The sequence below is a fragment of the Schistocerca cancellata genome, chromosome 1, assembly GCF_023864275.1.
Source record: "Schistocerca cancellata isolate TAMUIC-IGC-003103 chromosome 1, iqSchCanc2.1, whole genome shotgun sequence".
NCBI classification, from domain to species: Eukaryota; Metazoa; Arthropoda; class Insecta; order Orthoptera; family Acrididae; genus Schistocerca; species Schistocerca cancellata.
Window position 1 is genome coordinate 345,270,319 of NC_064626.1, and position 19,898 is coordinate 345,290,216.

The 19,898-nt window shown below is 40.5% G+C and overlaps 1 protein-coding gene across 1 annotated transcript in view; it reads left to right on the forward strand.

Moving 5' to 3' along the window:
• LOC126173477 (tyrosine-protein kinase Dnt-like) overlaps positions 1–19,567 on the forward strand; it is a 581,953-nt gene extending 562,386 nt beyond the window's left edge. The window contains exons 6-10 of the mRNA XM_049920958.1: positions 10,049–10,164; positions 12,093–12,252; positions 12,950–13,262; positions 14,737–14,873; positions 18,021–19,567. Coding sequence (XP_049776915.1) covers positions 10,049–10,164; positions 12,093–12,252; positions 12,950–13,262; positions 14,737–14,873; positions 18,021–18,132 — 838 coding nt within the window. The 3' untranslated portion in view covers positions 18,133–19,567. The remainder of the gene's footprint in view (positions 1–10,048; positions 10,165–12,092; positions 12,253–12,949; positions 13,263–14,736; positions 14,874–18,020) is intronic.
• The last annotated feature ends 331 nt before the right edge of the window (positions 19,568–19,898 follow it).

Genomic DNA, 19,898 nt, shown 5'->3' on the forward strand with positions numbered 1-19,898 from the left:
ATGTAACTCTGAGCCGCTCAGATTATAGTTTATTTCAGCAAGTTCACTATCCATGATAAAAAAGTAAAACAGTAAATGTGAACCGAACAAGTAGCGATTTGAGGCTGTCCCGACATGCTCATCTAGGTACAAGGGACAATTACAGAAAGGAGGGACGATCGTTACAGAACTGGGACAGGTGGCAGCCCAAGACCGGGCCACTGTGTCACACTCCGTCTCACTTGTGGCCGCGGCAGAACGCATACCCTCATGGCGGTACCATGTACTGCTCTATATATGTAATCCGAAACTTGTACTGGTGGATGAAGATTAATTTTCTGCTTGATTCACAGGAGTAAAATGAACTTAAAAAGGGTTACGAGCGTCGCTTTCCCTCGACACAGCGTCAAACTTCGCTACACTCCACAGCAGCATCATTCCCGAATAGACTGAAAGAGCTTCCTACTTTATCCACTGGGTCATTTACATACATTGTGAACAGTAATCCCGTAACAGTTCTTAATACTACGCCTGTTGCTACTTTTACATCTGAAGATTTCTCTCCATTAAGGACGGGCTATGTTCTGTTTTCTACGAATTTTTCTGATTTTCCGTAGGCTCGTATTTTATTCATTAGCTGAGGGTCGGAATTGCATCAGGAATTCGAGGATCACGACATCAGCTTGGGCATCGGAATCTCCTGCAGCTGTGTATAAGGTTTCATGCGTAACAAGACACATTGCACATATTGTTGTAACTAATAGCAGTGTTTGAAATTGTGTTATGTAGTGTACCCGTAATTGTACAGTAAACACAAATTAACGATTGAGAAAAGTGTGCATCAGACTTGAAGAACTTAACATTAACTATGACACGAAAAAATACTCAGATGTGTTGATATGTTCTACTTTATTATTTCTTGAGTACTTCCACACAACTGTCTGCATCTCTCCCGACATCCCGAATTCTACAACGTTTGCCTCCCTTCTTCCCTCGAAAAGCTCAGCATTTTTACGCGAAACTTCCGAAAATACCTAACGCGTCCTGTGAGATACACGTTAACAGGAGGCCCCAATATGGCCACAAATCCCTCGTGATGTGACTTCTGCCAGTCGCGAATTGCAGACGGAGACAGGCGGAGGGAAAAAGGACGGTCATACTCTCCTTGTATAGATTATTAGTGTCTGCTGCCTTCTGGATCCCGCGGACGAATATAGCAAGCACGGTTCCGCAAGATCATTGTTTGCGAAATTTGTTGAGTAGTAAACCCCCGGCTCTTTAAAGAATCGAACTCCCATACACCCCGTGTGGTTATAGTTAAGACACAACTGCTCACAGAGGTCCATTGTGGGTTATCAAACGGCAGCGAAACTTGGTACATGTTCTAATGCGTTAATGTGCAACGATTTACACTGCAAAAAATTACTGACCACGAGGTGCAAATCTGGCGCTGTGAAGGAATGTGGCGCTGTGAAGGTACAAAAATGTTTCCATACATAATGGATTAGGAGCGGGACGTGTGCAGAGAAGGTCGAACAAGTGAGAAAGGCATAATGTAGCCAGCCATAGTGGCCGAGCGGTTCTAGGCGCTGCAGTCTGGAACCGCGTGCACTGGTGACCAAAACTGGAACTAATTTTTTCCGCCGTAACTCTGTTTCACATTAGATATCGTCTTCCATGTTTCGCTGTCGTAAGATAACAACAGCCCGTATCGGACCTCCGTGAGCAGCTGCACTTTAATTGTAACAACTCGGTATTAAATAGCTTCAAATGTCTCATTATTTTACAAATGGGTTAACGTCTAAAATATTTGACTTTATATATGTAAGCAAGAAAAAATCTAGAAAAGATTTGAAATTATGCTCAAAATTTGTTGGAAGTCGCTAAGTGCTCTCAATATGAAACAATGGATGAATATAGTCTGGGTAATTTATGCACCATTTTTGGCACAACTAAGTGTTTATGACGTCGTATCTCCTGAACTTTGCGTCGTACAACGACGTAATTTTACAGGTAGATTCAGTGATATATCTAGATACTGTCTGCAAACTGTATTGCAAATAGAATCGGTAGTAAGTCAGTCATAGTTTCCACGTACACGTACACCACAGTTACTCTACCATGCAAACATTTGGGGTAACACTCATCTGGTATGAGACGTTCCGGGGGTGGGGTGTGTGTGTGGGAGGGGGGGGGGGGCACGGGGGGCCGAACCGCACAATAACCGTGGGTTCGGTGTGGGGCGGTAGTGCGGTGGGTGGACTGCTGTGGCCTGTTGTGGGGTTTTGAACCGCAGAGGGGCTACGGCGGGACGAAGCCTCTCCGTCGTTTCTAGGTCCCCAGTCAGTAATAAATTAAAGCGTCACGCCTGATGTGAAGTTCTACTACATGAATAGGGACAATGTAGTGAGTAATAAGCTTTTCTCGTTGCATGATTTTGTGGGAAAGTCAGCGAGAAAATTTTTCTTAAAGCTTTGGAATTCTGTGCAACGCTTGTTGGCAGTCGATAAGTTCTCTCATTCTCAGATAATGGATGAATGAAGTCTGGATATTTCCACGCCATCTGTTAACACTGCCTCAAGACAAACAAACAGTTTCTAACTGGAATACTTGTCTCATGGTGTTAAAATTTTAACGTAAGATGATGTCTCTTAATGAATAGATTATGGCATCAATTAAATTTTTAAATTCAGTCAGTAATTGCGCGAAGTATTGGAAATTTAGTTTTTGTTGCCCCTAGAAGCGGGAAACCTGCAACTGGTACGGGATTCCGGAAAAGTCGCTTACCAGTATCGACTCTTACATAGGAGGTATTACAGCGGGCTGGATGTAGCGCACTTTTTCTTTCTGTTTGGCGCCGTTATCGCTCTCTGGCCTCCCTGCGGAGACGCTAGACCGGCGTCGCCGACTGGCTCGGTCCTGTGCTGGCGGGGGAGTGGCCAGCTTTAACTGAAGAGGACGGAGGCGCCGCGCCCGCTTTTTATCCTGGCGGCGCGGCGGCCGCTTCTTACTGCATTCCGGCGCCTTCCGCCGCTGATCACGGCTTCATTTAGCCGCACTGGCGCCGGGCTGGCGCCAACGCCAAATCACATAACCAGCAGCAAGAAAGGTCCCATCGTGACCGACAAGTGCCGCCCCACTTGAGACGGTAACAAAACCAGTGTCCCTGTAGTCCTGAGCAGCAAACACTTAAGAGTGGAGTGGCTGCAGACGATGCACGTAAAAAATCCTCAACATCCAACAGAATTGCTCCATGTGGCATTTTGCTATATATATATATATATATATATATATATATATATATATATATATATATATATATATATATATATATATATACGCAAGAATAAATTAGTACATCTTTCTCCTTTTCGAAATTTACTCTAGATTTATTGTTGCAACAGTGCATATGATATACAGGAAGTGATTACATTTCCAGGTCAGTAGCACAAGCGGTTATAAGATACCGGGTATCAACCCATGCTGAAGCACCCATGTTATACTGAAGCGCCAAAGAAACTGGTATAGGCATGCGTATTCAAATACAGAGACGCGTAAACAGGCAGAATACGGTGCTGCGGTTGGCAACGCCTATATAAGACAACAAATGTCTGGCGCAGTTGCTAGATCGGTTACTGGTGCTACAAGGGCAGGTTATGAAGATTTAAGTGAGTGTGGACGTGGTGTTATAGTCGGCGCACGAGCGATGGAACACAGCATCTCCGAGGTAGCGATGAAGTAGGGATTTTCCCGTACGACCATTTCACAAGTTTACCGTGAATATCAGGAATCTGGTAAAACATCGAATCTCCGACATCGCTGCGACAGTAAAAATATCCTGCAAGAACGGGACCAATGACGACTGAAGAGAATCGTTCAACGTGACAGAAGTGCAATCCTTCCGCAAGTTTCTGCAAATTTTAATGCTGGGCCATCAACAAGTGTCAGCGCGCCAACTATTCAACGAGACGTCATCGATATGGGCTTTCGGAGCCTAACGCCCACTCGTGCACCCTTGATGACTGCAGGACATAAACGTATTACCTGGTCAGAAGAAAATGGCTCTGAGCACTATGGGACTTAACATCTATGGTCATCAGTCCCCTGGAACTTAGAACTTCTTAAACCTAACTAACCTAAGGACATCACACAACACCCAGTCATCACGAGGCAGAGAAAATCCCTGACCCCGCCGGGAATCGAACCCGGGAACCCGGGCGCGGGAAGCGAGAACGCTACCGCACGACCACGAGCTGCGGGCGTGGTCAGAAGAGTCTGGTTTCAAATTGTATGGAGCAGATGGACGTGTACGGATATGGAGACAACTTCATGAATCCATGGATCCTGCATGTCGGCAGAGGACTGTTCAAGCTGGTTGGAGGCTCTGTAATGGAATGGAGCGTGTGCAGTTGGAGTGATATGGAACCTCTGATACGTCTAGATACGACTCTGACAGGTGACACGAAGGTAGGCATCCTGTCTAATCACCTGCATCCTTTCATGTCCATTGTGGATTCCGACGGATTTGGGCAATTCCAACAGGACAATGCGACACCCCACACGACCAGATTTGCTACAAAGTGGCTCCAGGAACACTCTTCCGAGATTAAACACTTCCGCAGATCCGCAGACCATCAAACTCTCCACATATAAAGATTATTGAGCACTTCAGGAATACCTTGCAACGCGCTGTTCAGAAGAGATCTCCACCCCCAAATATTCTTATGGATTTATGGACAACCCTTTAGAATTCATGGTGTCAGTTCCCTCCAGCACTACTTCAGACATTAGTAGAGTCCATGCCACGTCGTGTTGCGGCACTTGTGCTGCTCGTTGAAAGGGGGGGGGGGACTGCACTATACGAGGTCCATTCAAGTCCTAAGGCCTCCGATTTTTTTTCTAATTAACTACTCACCCGAAATCGATGAAACTGTCGTTACTTCTCGACGTAATCGCCCTGCAGATGTACACATTTTTCACAACGCTGACGCCGTGAGTCCATGGCAGTGGCGAAGGCCTCTTTAGGAGTCATTGACCACTGGAAAATCGCTGAGGCAGTAGCACGGCTGGTGAATGTGCGGCCACGGAGAGTGTCTTTCATTGTTGGAAAAAGCCAAAAGTCACTAGGAGCCAGGTCAGGTGAGTAGGGAGCATGAGGAATCACTTCAAAGTTGTTATCACGAAGAAACTGTTGCGTAACGTTAGCTCCATGTGCGGGTGCGTTGTCTTGGTGAAACAGCACACGCGCAGCCCTTCCCGGACGTTTTTGTTGCAGTGCAGGAAGGAATTTGTTCTTCAAAACATTTTCGTAGGATGCACCTGTTACCGTAGTGCCCTTTGGAACGCAGTGGGTAAGGATTACGCCCTCGCTGTCCCAGAACATGGACACCATCATTTTTTTCAGCACTGGCGGTTACCCGAAATTTTTTTGGTGGCGGTGAATCTGTGTGCTTCCATTGAGCTGACTGGCGCTTTGTTTCTGGATTTTAAAAATGGCATCCACGTCTCATCCATGGTCACAACCGACGAAAAGAAAGTCCCATTCATGCTGTCGTTGCTCGTCAACGTTGCTTGGCAACATGCCACACGGGCAGCCATGTGGTCGTCCGTCAGCATTCGTGGCACCCACCTGGATGACACTTTTCGCATTTTCAGGTCGTCATGCAGGATTGTGTGCACAGAACCCACAGAAATGCCAACTCTGGAGGCGATCTGTTCAACAGTCATTCGGCGATCCCCCAAAACAATTCTCTCCACTTTCTCGATCATGTCGTCTGACCGGCTTGTGCGAGCCCGAGGTTGTTTCGGTTTGTTGTCATATGATGTTCTGCCTTCATTAAACTGTCGCACCCACGAACGCACTTTCGACACATCCATAACTCCATCACCACATGTCTCCTTCAACTGTCGATGAATTTCAATTGGTTTCACACCACGCAAATTCAGGAAACGAATGATTGCACGCTGTTCAAGTAAGGAAAACGTCGCCATTTTAAATATTTAAAACAGTTCTCATTCTCGCCGCTGGCGGTAAAATTCCATCTGCCGTACGGTGCTGCCATCTCTGGGACGTATTGACAATGAACGCGGCCTCATTCTAAAGCAATGCGCATGTTTCTATCTATTTCCAGTCCTGAGAAAAAAAAATCGGAGGCCTTAGAACTTGAATGCACCTCATATTAGTCAGGTGTACCAGTTTCTTTGGCTCTCTAGTGCAGTACGCGCTGTAGCCTCCGCAACAGGCAATGCAGGCGCTGACTCTGTCATTCAGTCGATCGAACAGAAGCCGAATACTGTCCTGGGACACGTTGTGCCACGCCTGCTCGATCTTTCCACGTAGTTCTGTAAGAGCTGTTGGTTGACGAGTCGCACGAGTCACTTCTCACCTCATCATATTCCACACGTGCTCGGTTGAAGTCAAGTCCAGAGATCGTGATGGCCGGGAAAGTTGCTGAACGTCGTGCAGAAAATGTTGAGTTTCACGGGTGATGTGTGGGCGAGGATTATCCTGTTGAGTACGGCAGAAGAATAAGTCTGACAACATTCTGCGCGTACGGAGCACTGGTTAGCGCCCCCTACCGAAACCACCGAAGATGAAGGAAAGTTGTAGCTTATCGCTTTCATCGCTGAAGACTTCGGCTCGCCGTTCCATCTTCCAAGTGATCCTCTGACAGTCCTAGAGGTCCGTGCATGTCGATGGTGTGGCATGAGCACTGGAAGACTTGGTAGAAACATGGCCCCGCGGTATGCGACGCTCCGCCAGGGTTACTGACAGCCTTGGTAGAGTTAGCCGTGACGAAACTCTTACATCTGGTGTGCAAGACGTCTGAGACAGGGAAATATCCTCAGACTTAAGGAAGAATGTAATAATTGCAGTTCCAAAGAAAGCAGGTGCTGACAGATGTGAATAGTACACAACTATCAGTTTTATAAGTCATCGTTGAAAATACAAATCGAATTCTTTACAGAAGAATGGAAAAACTGGTATAAGCCGACCTCGAGGAAGATAGATTTTGATTCCGGAGAAATGTAACGACACGCGAGGCAGTACTGCTACTACAACTTTTCTTAGAAGATTGGTTAAGGAAAGGCAAACGTACGTTTATAGCATTCATAGCCCAAGAGAAAGCTTTTGACTTTGTTGGCGGAATACTGTCACTGAAATCTTCAAGGTAGCAGGGGTAAAACAGAGGGAGCAAAAGGCTATTTACAACTTGCACGTAAATCCGACGTCAGTTATACCAGTCGAAGGACATGAAAGGGAAGCAGTGGTTGGGAAGGGAATGAAACAGGGTTGTAGCCTATCGCTGATGTTATTCAATCCGTACATTGAGCAACCAGTAAAGGAAACCAAAGAAAAATTTGGAGAAGGAATTAAAGTTCAGGGAGAAGAAATAAAAACTTCGATGTTTCCTGACGACAGTGTATTTCTGTCAGAGCCTGCAAAGGACTTGGACACCCCAAAGGAGGATGCAAGATAAATATCAACGAAAGCAAAACAAGACTAATGGAGTGTGATCGAGTTAAATCAAGTGATGCCGAGGGCATTAGATTAGGAAATGAGACACTTAAAGTAGTAGATGAGTTTTGTTATTTGTGCAGAAAAATGATTGATGATGGCCGAAGTAAAGAGGATATAAAATATAGCCTGGAAATGGCAAGAAAGGCGCTTCTGAAGAAGAGAAATTTGTTGAGATCGACTATAGATTTAACTTTTAGGACGCCCTCTCTCAAAGTATTTGCTTGGAGTGTAGCCCTGTACTGAAGTGAAACATGAGCGATAAAGAGTTCAGACAAGAAGGAAATGGAGGCGTTGGAAATGTGGTGCAACAGAAGAATGTTGAAGATTAGGTGAGTAGATCACGAAATTAATGAGGAGGTACTGAACAGAACAGAAGAAATCACCAATTTAGTACCAGAGGGAAGTGTGGGGGTAAAAATCGTAGAAGTAGACTATGAGATGAATGCAGTAAGCAGATTCAGGAGGATGTAAGTTCCAGCAGTTATGTGGAGATGAAGAGACTTCCACAGGAGAGAGTTGCGTGGAGAGCTGCATCAAACCAGTCTTCGGACTGAAGACCACAACAACAACAACAACAACGACGACGACGACGACGACGACGACGACAACAACATATTTATCTGAGGTACTAAAAAAATTAATTGAAGGCATTACATGTTACATAAATCTTCAAAGTAGTTCATTTTGACGCAAATACATCCCAACTTTTCTGCCACTTTTGAAATGCATCGTGGAAGTACAATGACGGAAAAAAATGCCATCACCAAGAAATAACCAATGTAGAGTAATTGAATTTTGGGATACGTTTCCCAAGGTAACATGTTTAAGTGATTAGCGTTTCAAGATCACAGGTTAACGCAAGTGCGAAAAAAGCAATTGTGTAAGTGGAGTGCTGGTGCATTAATAACTGGAGCATCCGCCAGAATATTGAATGCAAGCACACAAATGTGCATTCATTGTGCCGTACAGGTGTCGGATGTCAGTTTGTGGAATGGAGTTTGATGCTTGTTGCACTTGGTCGGTCAATACAGGGACGGTGAATGCTCTTTGTGGATGACGTTGAAGTTGGCGCCCAATGATGTCCTATATGTGCTCGTTTGGAGACAGGTCTGGTAATCAAGCAGGCCAAAGCAACATTTGGACACCCTGCAGAACATGTTAGGTAACAAAAGCTGTATATGAGTGAGTGTTATCCTGTTGGGAAAAAACTCTTGTTCATAAACGGTAGCACAACATGTCGAATCACTAGACTGACGTACAAATTTGCAGTCAGGATGCATGGGATAAGCACGGAAGCGCTCCTGGTGCCATACGAAATTTCACGCCAGTCTAGCTGTAGCTCCTCAATTGGCCTCCTTGTAACCAACACATGGCAGTCACTGGCATCAAGGCGCACCAGCTTTTATCAGAAAATTTAACAGAATTCCAGTAAACTGTCCACTGAGCTCTCATTTGACACCACTGAAGTCGCAAAAGGTTGTGGTTTGGGGTGAGTGGAATGCACACTACCGAGCTTCCGGCTCGGAGCTGTCAAAGTCAACTGCTGCTGCAGGTGCAATTTGATACGCCACAGCCATATGCCGAATAGGATTGATTTCCATCTCAGTAATGGCAGGCACATAGCTGTCCAGAGCCCGTCTTGCAGCTAAACTTTCCCATGACCACCGCTGCCAACAATCACGTGCAGTGGCTACATTTCTCCCAAGTTTTTCTGTAATGTGAGGAAGAACGTCCAGCTTCTTGTAGCCTAAGTTACATGATCTTGTTCAAGCTCAGTGAACTGTTAATAACGATGTCTTCATTGTCTTATAGGCATTCTTGACTAACATCAGCTCACTATGTCCAGTCTGAAAGGTAACTAACGGTCATGACCATTACAACGTGTATTTAAAGCAAACGGGATTTACATTCTCACAGTGGCTCTAAAAGCGCCCCTCATAAGCAAATGTCTTGTAATTTGAATAGACAACATCTTTCAGATGTAGAAACACACCTATCAACTTTCGTTTCACTTGTGCAACTCCGAATTTATTGTTTAAGAAGTGACAATTTTCATCATATTAGCAGCCTTGCTCCAATTAATATGCTAAATTCCTACTGCATTATTACAGGCAACGAATAAGTAAAAAAATATTTTCTGCTGTTTGTTTTAAATTTGTCCACAAATATGAATATATTTATATTTTTCAGAGGGGGTAGGCTGTATACAGAGATATGGTACAGTGAAAAAACATGTATAATTAGGCCTTACTGCTGCAAGCCAGTGCAGTATTTTCCTACACATTGTTTACCCTATAGATATGCTGCAAATATGATTGCTTGGTCTGAGGTAAACTAGCACATAAGTGATCCGTACTAAAGCTGTTAATTGTGTATCAACATGTATTTCTGTATTACCTTTCAGAATTAAAATATATTGATTAAATTTGTTGGTATTGGAAAAGTAGCTCATTTCCTGTAGTAGTGCTGCATAAAAGTATTCAGATCTTTGGAGAGTTATCAAGGCATTTGAAAATTACATTTTGTAATAATGATGTATTTTTATAGGTGTCGTGTGCGTCTGCGTAGTGTGGTTCTTGAAGGAACATTTGGTAGAGTGTATCGTGGTTCATACACTCATGAAGATGGTGTGGAAGAGGAAGTGCTAGTCAAAACTGTGACAGGTACCATTTTTCCTTCAAAATGATATACATAAGTCTATGAGGCAGTATCAAACCAAAGTTTATAATGTTGAATACTATAATATGCCAGAAAACTATACTTTACTGACATTAAGAAATTTAATTTCCCATTTTCGTTGAATTAATCTGTAACAAATGGTAGGATATTCAACTGTGTCCATTGATAATCAGAGAAAGCAGAGTTGGAATGTAGGAAAAGGGTAGGTTGCTGCTCATTGCGTGGAGGAGGTATTGAGTTGCAGACAGCCACAGTGAAAAATACTGTTAATCATTTGAGCTCTTGGATAGAAGGGCTTCCTCCTCAAATAGAGAAAACACACACACACACACACACACACACACACACACACACACAAGCCAACCCACACACACATGGCCTCTTTCCCTGGTTGCTGAGGCCCAATGTAGCAGTCTTTTTCATTGGGCCTCTCTGTGGCTAAACACAAGAATGACAAACATTTGATCATGAATTTAATGGGGATGATAAACATCTAACCATGCTTTTAGAGAATGTTTAAGGTATAATTGGGTGCAATAAATTTCAACTGCATGTACTACATCACATTTACTTGGAATGGTTAACAGTGGAGATATAAATATAAAAAACTGGCAAGTATGATTTAGTTTTACTCTTGTTAGGTCATACAGTATCATATTTTTGGATAATTTCACAAACTGAGAGAAAGTTTTTAGTGTGAAAAAAAACATGTAATAAGACTCATTTGTGGTGGAAGTTCTAGAAAAGCATGCCAAAACCTGTTCAGATAATTAGATATAGTAACTAATGCTTCTCAATATATTTATTCTCTTAAGCCTTGTTTCTGTCAATGAACAAACAGGAAAAAGACTGTATATCAATTATAGTATTGATTATTACCTGAAAACTTGGAAATCTGTCAGTCATGGAATATGCAAAATCAATAGTACTTTGTGGGCTTAATAATAAATATTTCATCAGTGATCACCATTATAAAATGATCATGGTAGAATTACACAGGAGAAACAGATGATCAATAAGGGAGCTGGGAGGATTAAAAAGAATTGCTATCCAGGAGATCCTGGGAAATATGGAGTGTTGGTCACCTTACTCATCACCTCCTCTGTGTGTTGTATAGGTGTCTATGTTATTCAAATTAATGATATGAATACAATAGAGGGAAACATTCCACGTGGGAAAAATATATCTAAAAACAAAGATGATGTGACTTACCAAACGAAAGTGTTGGCAGGTCGATAGACACACAAACAAACACATATATACACACAAAATTCAAGCTTTCACAACCAACCGTTGCTTCGTCAGGAAAGAGGGAAGGAGAGGGAAAGACAAAAGGATGTGGGTTTTAAGGGAGAGCGTAAGGAGTCATTCCAATCCCGGGAGCGGAAAGACTTACCTTAGGGGGAAAAAAAGGACAGGTATACACTCGCACACACACACACACATATGCATCCGCACATGCACAGACACAAGCAGACATTGGTTTGTTATTATTATTATTATTATTATTATTATTATTATTTCTATTATTAATTTTTCTTTTGCACTTCCACCTGTCATGCTAATACGTAGCCAATTATATCTCTTAACATATTTTGTTGCCAGCATTTTTTCTTTGGGCTACATCCTGAATACTGGCATTTATGTTTCAATTACTGTAATTAGGTATGCTTTGTGTTACTTATTATGGTCTATTATAACTTATCAATGTAGCAAGTTGCTAGCAAGTAGCTTATTATGTCCCTTTATTTTGTTGCCAGTTTTCTTTCTGCTGGTTGCATCCTTAATACTTGCACTTATATTACAGTTTCTGTAATTTGCTACACATTCTGTTATTTATTAAGATGTATTACAACTTGTCGATGTAGCAAGTTGCTAATTACCTGCTTGTTTTTTAATTTCCTTGAAACAGATCATGCATCCCAAGTACAAGTTTCATTGTTACTGCAAGAGGGAATGGCAATGTATGGCTTCAGCCACAAGAATATATTGTCTGTGCTGGGTGTGTCCATTGAAGACCACACTTCACCTTTTCTCATTTATCCATATCATGGTTACACGAACCTGAAAAGGTAAGCATCTATTTTTGCTTATCTATTACTAAAATAATGTAATTTATTTGCAGTGCAGTGGTGTGGAAGGGGGGAGAGTTTTGTTAAAATTCTTTTCGGATCATAATCACAAGTGGTTCTGTTGATGTTCTTCACTTGGGTACATGATCCACTATGATTTTACCATTAATTCTGCACACATTAAAGTAAATGTTAGTCTGTGGTCTAGTTCACATAAGTTTTACTCACAAGTTACAGTTCTTTACTTTAATAGATACAGATTTTTATCTTGAATGTCTGATATATCTTGTCTACAAATGAGGTAGTGTGTGTAAAAGCAGAAGGAAGGAGAAAGGTTGATGAGTGACAACTCACGTCTAAACCATGCTATTTAATTAATCAGTCCTCTAATCTTTTTATGTTTAGCTCACCATGTTGGTAAATTGCATTAAGAGGAGTTTCCTGTGCATAAGAAGTCCTTCTTAGTTTATATTATTTTTTCTTTACTCATTACGAACTATGTTATTGCCATTATCTATGTAGAAGGCTTTTTGATGTTATGTTATTAACTTTATCTTCTTGAATGTAGTGTATGATGCATTTGAAATGTATATCGAAGTAAAATATGTATTATCACATTGCAAAACTATTCCTCACTGGCTGTAATAGCTTCTCAAGCATAATTAAACACAATTCACAAATAAATTGCTCATTCCAGGTTCCTGCAGAAATGTAAGCTGTGCCCAGAAGGTGTAGCACATACTCTGACAACACAGGAGGTGGTCGACATGGCACTGCAGATTGTGGCAGCAGTGCAATTTCTGCACAAGAAGCGACTTGTGCACCGTGACCTTGCAGCACGGAACTGTGTTGTGGATGAAAGGCTGCATGTGCAGCTCACAGACTGTGCTCTCTCACGTGATCTCTTTCCTGCTGACTACCATTGTCTGGGTGACAACGAGAATCGCCCTGTTAAATGGCTGGCTACAGAAAGTCTCCTTCACAACAGCTATTCACCAGCATCTGATGTCGTAAGTTGAACAACTTTCAGCAGAAGTGTAACTAAATCATACAGTGGAAACAGCAAACAATACCTGAACAAGATGCTATGTCTGGCTATGAAATTGTTATTTTCTATATACATAAATGATCTGTTGTACAAGGTGTGCAGCAATCTGCAGTTGTTTGCTGATGATTATATGGTGCATGGGAAGGTGTCAAACGAGAATTCCAGATGACTATACAAAATTTCTAATTGGTTTGATGAATAACAGGTAGCTCTAAATGTACAAAAATTCAAGTTAATGTGGATGAGTAGAAAAAACAAGCCCATAATGCTGGGGTACAGTGTTAGTAGTTTTCCTTGATACAGTTACATCATTTAAACATCTGTGCGTAATGTTTCAAAGCATTTTAAAATATAATGAGCATTTGGGGATTCAGGTAGGGAAGGTGAATAGTCAACTTCAGTTTATTGGGAGAATTTTGAGCAAGGGTGGTTCATCAGTAAGGGTAACCACAAATAGAACACTAGTGTGATCTGTTTTGAATACTGCATGATTGTTTAGCACCTGCATCATGTCAGATTAGAGGAAGGTACTGAGCAGTTGAGAGGTGTGCTGCTGGATTGTTACCAGTAGGTTTGAACAACATGCAAGTATCATGGAGATGCTTTGGGAACTAAAATGGGAATCCCTGATGTTCTTTTGAAGGAACACTACTAAGAAAACTCAGAGAACACGCATTTGAAATTGACTGTGGAATGATTCAACTGTCGCCAACATACATTTTGTAAGAAAAGACAAGAAATTAGTACTTGTACTGAGGTAGATAGACAGTATTTTCCCTTGGTCTATTTATGTGTGGAACAGGAAAGTAAATGGCTAGTAGAGATACAGGGTAGCCTTCCCACACATTGTACATTGGCCTGTGGAGTATATATGTTGATGTAGATGTAAATGTAGAAGTATTCAAACAGAAACAGTAGCAGAACGAAAAATGGAATGTGTGTTAGGTGACAAAGAATCATTGTTGTACTAGCACACATGTATGAGCGACTGGCGTCAAAGCTTACGTTGAGTTCTTGAAGTGAATGCCTGAATCTAGAATAGTAAAATTCATAGTTACAGTCCTAATATATGTCACAAGACTTTTTAATTTCATCTAAATAATTACTTCAAGTTCTTCTGTTCAGTACTGTTGATTGAAACATGACTCAGGCAGTAGACTGATACTGAGTTGGAGAGATCTTACTAGCTGCCACCTGAAAATTTTGCAACAAATACTTGCTTATCTTTTATGAATGATTTACATTCTGAGAACTTTACTCATTTGTAGTGTGTGTGTGTGTGTGTGTGTGTGTGTGTGTGTGTGTGTGTGTGTGTGTGTGTGTGTGAGAGAGAGAGAGAGAGAGAGAGAGTGAGGGATCTGTTTGTTTCTTATCCAACACATTGAGTATCAGAGTGTATTGAGGTACTGAAGTAATAAAATCTTACTTTGTTTCAGTGGGCCTTTGGAGTACTGCTCTGGGAGCTAACAACACTGGCACAGCAACCTTATGCAGAGATTGATCCATTTGAAATGGCTGCATACCTCAGTGATGGTTTCAGGCTTGTGCAGCCTGTAAATTGTCCTGATGAACTGTGAGTTTCCTCTTTGTCTTATGATCTGATTTCCTGTGACTTGTTAAAGGGGTTGTAACACTATTAAACCATCTAATGTCATAAGCTGGGTGTAATATACTATACTGCTCACTGCATTGGCATATTGAAGAAATTAGGCTTATTAGGAAATAAACATCCACTCATTTCTTATCCTAATTTCCTACTCCAGTTTTCTCTGTCACACGCTATTTGGACAGATGATGTACTCATATTTAAAGAGCATCTCAGTGGCAATGTAAAGAATTATTACCTCACAAAAATCTCAGTCTGATATTCTTTAACAGTTTTTTTGTACACATTTAGTTTCATTTATTTTATTTTCTGTGTTTTAGGCACAATAACAATTAAAGGCTTAGACAGAACATCAGGAATAATATGATTTTTGTTTTTATTTGATAAATATTTCAAGTGCAACAGTATTCATTCTGGCACATACGAGTGTAAATTGTGAGATCTGATAGGCCAGTTGTGATTTCAGTGAAACAGTTGAACAGACACATAAGACCACAGAAGTAATGTGTGATAGGATGGTGTAGTCATTTCAATCAGTCATTTCTGCTTTGAATCTTCTTTGTGTAGATTCACCACTATTGTCAAGGAGTTGTTGGCAGAATTCTGTACATACTGGGAAGAGTAACATGCCACTCCAGAAGCATTGTGTGGCATGCTAGTGTAGCTGCAGTTCTGTTGGCAGGCTTACATCAAACATGACCAGTGAGGTTTTAAGTGTGATAGATACACAAGTCACTTGCTTCAGTTTCCAGAGATATTCTATGTATAATAAATATCGAAAAGGCCATCAGCTGTAACTTCATCATCAGTTTATTTCATTGGCTAACAGTTTAAGTGATATAATATTCCATCTTGAGACCCTCTATTCTAGATAGAATTTTTCAATGACAAAATGTATGGACGAGGATCATTCTGTAATCAAAGAGACAAATTGGTTTAGAGAAAACAGCATTTATTTTTACAAAACAATACTTTTTCTACTTTTCAATATAACTCCCTTGAACATTTATGCACTTGTGCCAATGGGCTACAAGCTTTTCTATTCTGGCTGTAAAGAACTCTTTATCTTAATGTTTGAACCAATTTCCCACAAACTTTTTCACATCCTCATTGTCGTGGAACCTCTTCCCACGTAATACCTCCTTCAGTGCACCAAACTAGTAGAAATCACTAGGTGCTAAATCAGGACTGTACGGGTGATGAGGCAGCACTTCCCAACCCATTTTGTCAATGGTTTACCAGGTTAGTTGAGCAATATGAAGAAGTGCGTTGTCTTGCTGGAGAATCACACCCCTCCTCTGAGATCCATGACATCTCTCTCACATGAGAGAGAAAAGCAAATCTTAGTAATATTGGCTGTTCATTGTATGCTGCTCTTCTAGATAATCACAGAAAAATTGGACCTTCATCATCCCAAAACACTGTCAACATGACTTTTCCTGCTTATGCTTGGGTTTTCAATTTTTTATTGACAGGTGAGTTGGTGTAATTCCACTCCATGCTTTGTCTTTTTGATTCTAGCTCATAATAATGAAGCCAAGTTTCATCATAAGCTAAAATTCTGTTGAGAAAGTGTTCACTTTCTCTTTCATAATGTTCCCTTAGCTCTGTGCACACTCTCAACCTTGTTTCCTTGTGTAGCCACACCAACTCCTTTAGAACCCATCTTGCACATGTTTTGCAGTACTTAAGCTTGTTACAGATAATGTTGTGAACTGTACCAGTACTAACTTAAAACTTATCAACTATCATTTCCACAGACACATAGCGATTGGCATGAATAATGTCATCAGTTCGACTTCAAGCGAGGGAGCTTAAACTGCAACCGGTTGGCCAGAATGGTGTTTGTCAGTCACTGAGTCATGACCATTTTTGAACTGCTCTACCCACTTGTAAAAATTCATACAACCTTCACTATAAAATTTGGACATTCTACAATATATATTCACTGGTTTTTCACCTTCAGCAAGTAAAAAACAAATAACAGAACGATATTAAACTAATGTGAATATTTCAAGCGGACTTGCCATCTTGAAATGTATTTTTGAGGTTATAAACAAAACAATGTTGATACATCTGCTGATCAAGGCTCATTCCAGTGATGCTAACATAAAGCCATAGAAGTACCAAACTTGCTCTACTAACTGTTTTTTTCCCATGACCAATTTTTCTCTTTAATTATTGAATGACACTCATATGTCATATATGGGAAATAACCAGTCTTCCCAGCAGCTTGTGTACATATGATGTAAGCACATATTCTACATAAATTCTGTCATAAAAAATTGAGCCGCGATCTGGAGTAGACGGCCTGACGATGGTGTGTTATATCGCTGAACCAGTAGCCTATAAAATAAGTTGAAGATGAACTTACAGCACATGACTTTCTGGATGTTTATTACATGCAACTTGGCTGCTGTCATGCCTTCCAACATAGCAAGAATGGATGAATCTAAGTTAGGGAGATTGTATGCTTGGATTTTCAGGCTCGTCACCGTGAAGAAAGTTGGTATGTAGAGAGTATCTTCACAAGACTGATTGCACATCAAGTTGGCATCATATTACCAGACAATGTGCACTATGCCACTGGATCTGATTACAGATAGTTTGACACATATGAAAATATTCTGATTTCTTTCAAAATTATTCCATTGTTTGAAAATTAGTCCACAGCTGCATAGCTATGCTCTGTCACCACCCTCATTAGCATCAACAGCCTCTTGCCATGGCTAGCTAGCTAGCTCTTATCCTTCTATTGGCTCTTTACTTCGTGAGTTGAACCTAATTGTGATATTGACTCATCTGCTACTTGGACTTGTCCCAAAATAAAAGCCCTGACTGAATTCAGAATAATCATGGAAAACATGTACTTTGGCCCTCAATAGCTTATAATAACTTTGTCTTGTCACTGTGTTAGGTATTATTCAGAATTTTGCTACTTGCTGAATTACATGGGTTAATACTTGTATTGTTGCAAAATAACAGCTTTGATCAGGTTATAAGCAACAGTCTTTATTTTCATAATCAAGTTTGTGGACATAATATTCTGTACATAGCACTTAATACATGTGCCTGCAACATTTGTAGATTTTGCATAACTTCCATCTGTTTCAGGTTTGGTGTGATGGCTTATTGCTGGGCAATGAGTCCTGATGAAAGGCCAACATTCAGTCAGCTCCAAGTGTGCCTTCAGGATTTCTACACACAGTTAACAAGATATGTGTAGCAGATACAGCTTTGCTTGTTTTGCTGCTACATTTCTGACATATCACAATGTCATTACAAGCAGAAATGGAAAAGACTGTATCACTCTATAATGTTGTGTTAAAACATAAAGTAGGCTGACTTAAGTGTGTGATGCTGTAACATTCCAAGAAATCCTGTTTTACTGCCATTATGAGGTTTATCCTCCATTAATTGAACATCATTATTTGAGCACAACAGTCCATCGATAAATTATGTATGTTGGGTGATTAATTTGCGTAACAGCTTTAGAGATTTAGCATCTCCTCATCACCTACATAACTTCTGTGATTAGTAATATGAATACATTTTTAAACTATCTCGCTTATGCTTATCAGATTTATCACTATATTAACTACAACAATTTGAAATAGTTTTTCTTGTTATAAACTACATTTTATGCAGCGTTTGAGTTGGCCCAGTAATCCACATTAATGAGTGATATTGTAGTTTATATTCTGGTGCAAATGATTAAGTGCCATAGTCTTTTCTTGTCATTATTTGAAACAAGTATTTATAAGAGAATGTTTTTTTTTCCTAATCTGAAACATACTTAAGAATCTGTTCTATGCCACTATCTTGGCATAAGCTTATATGTATTTGGCTTCTAATCAGTTAATTCCTATTGACTGACTCTAGCAAATGAGGATTTGTTGTTTTCCTTAATCCATGTAATGCTGTGTACAACTATAATTGAAAATTATCCCAGAAACTTTCACAGTAACAGAATTTGAGCTGTATTGTAAATCACTATCCTTCCTTCAAGGACAGGAATTGTGTTACTTTTACTTCCTGTTGCATAAGAAAGAAGCCGCTCTCTGTGTGTTTCATTAGATTCTATATTGTTCACTCTGGTCCATTAAGAGAGTATTCATTCCTATACTGCACATCATGTCAGAAGACACCTCTACACAATGAAGAAGAGTAAGGAGAGCAAATACTTCTCCTGTTACAAAGCTCTATAAAGTGCTTTTGTAGACAACAATGCATTAAATTTCATCACCACTGAAGTATGGCCACAGTGCAGTCTGGAAGAGACCATTTATTATCACCATTGCAAGGCATCCAGGGATAGACTAAATGCCATTGCCTGCCATGTTTAGTAGAAGGAGATGCACAGAATGATTCAAAACTGGGCCACGTTACATGTGACATGTATTATTACGGGTGCTGATGTGCTCTACATTTTTAAAAACTCTTGCATATTGAATCTTACAATACTGTCTGTCATATTTTTCTCTAGAATGAGCTTAGACTTATTTGGATTTGTTTCGTTGAAATAGTTCATTTCTAAATCTGATTTTCAGTTTTTTCACAGAACTTTGATGTCTTTTAGGTACAAGTGTTTGGTTACACAAATAGTATCTAGAACCTACTGTTCTAGACTAATTCTCTAACATTCCTGTCTCTTCATTTTGTAAATGAACACATGCATTCATGTAGTCTTGCCTGTGCATCTGCTGATAATTATCATCAGTAATTGTAACAATTTTGTCACAGAGTTCTTTTCTTTAGAGGCTTGTAACTTGGCATTTCAAGATATGATAAAATGGTACTGCTCAATGGCAGTACTATGTATTAAAGTGATAGGACATCAAACACATCAGTCATGTGGAGATTCTCATAAAATGTTTCTCCCACTTTATGGAGGCGCACATTAAAGCTAAATAGTATAAGAGGAAACACAAAAATATTAATAACATTTAAATCTAAGACAGTGCATAGGTGAAAAAGGAACAATGGCAATTG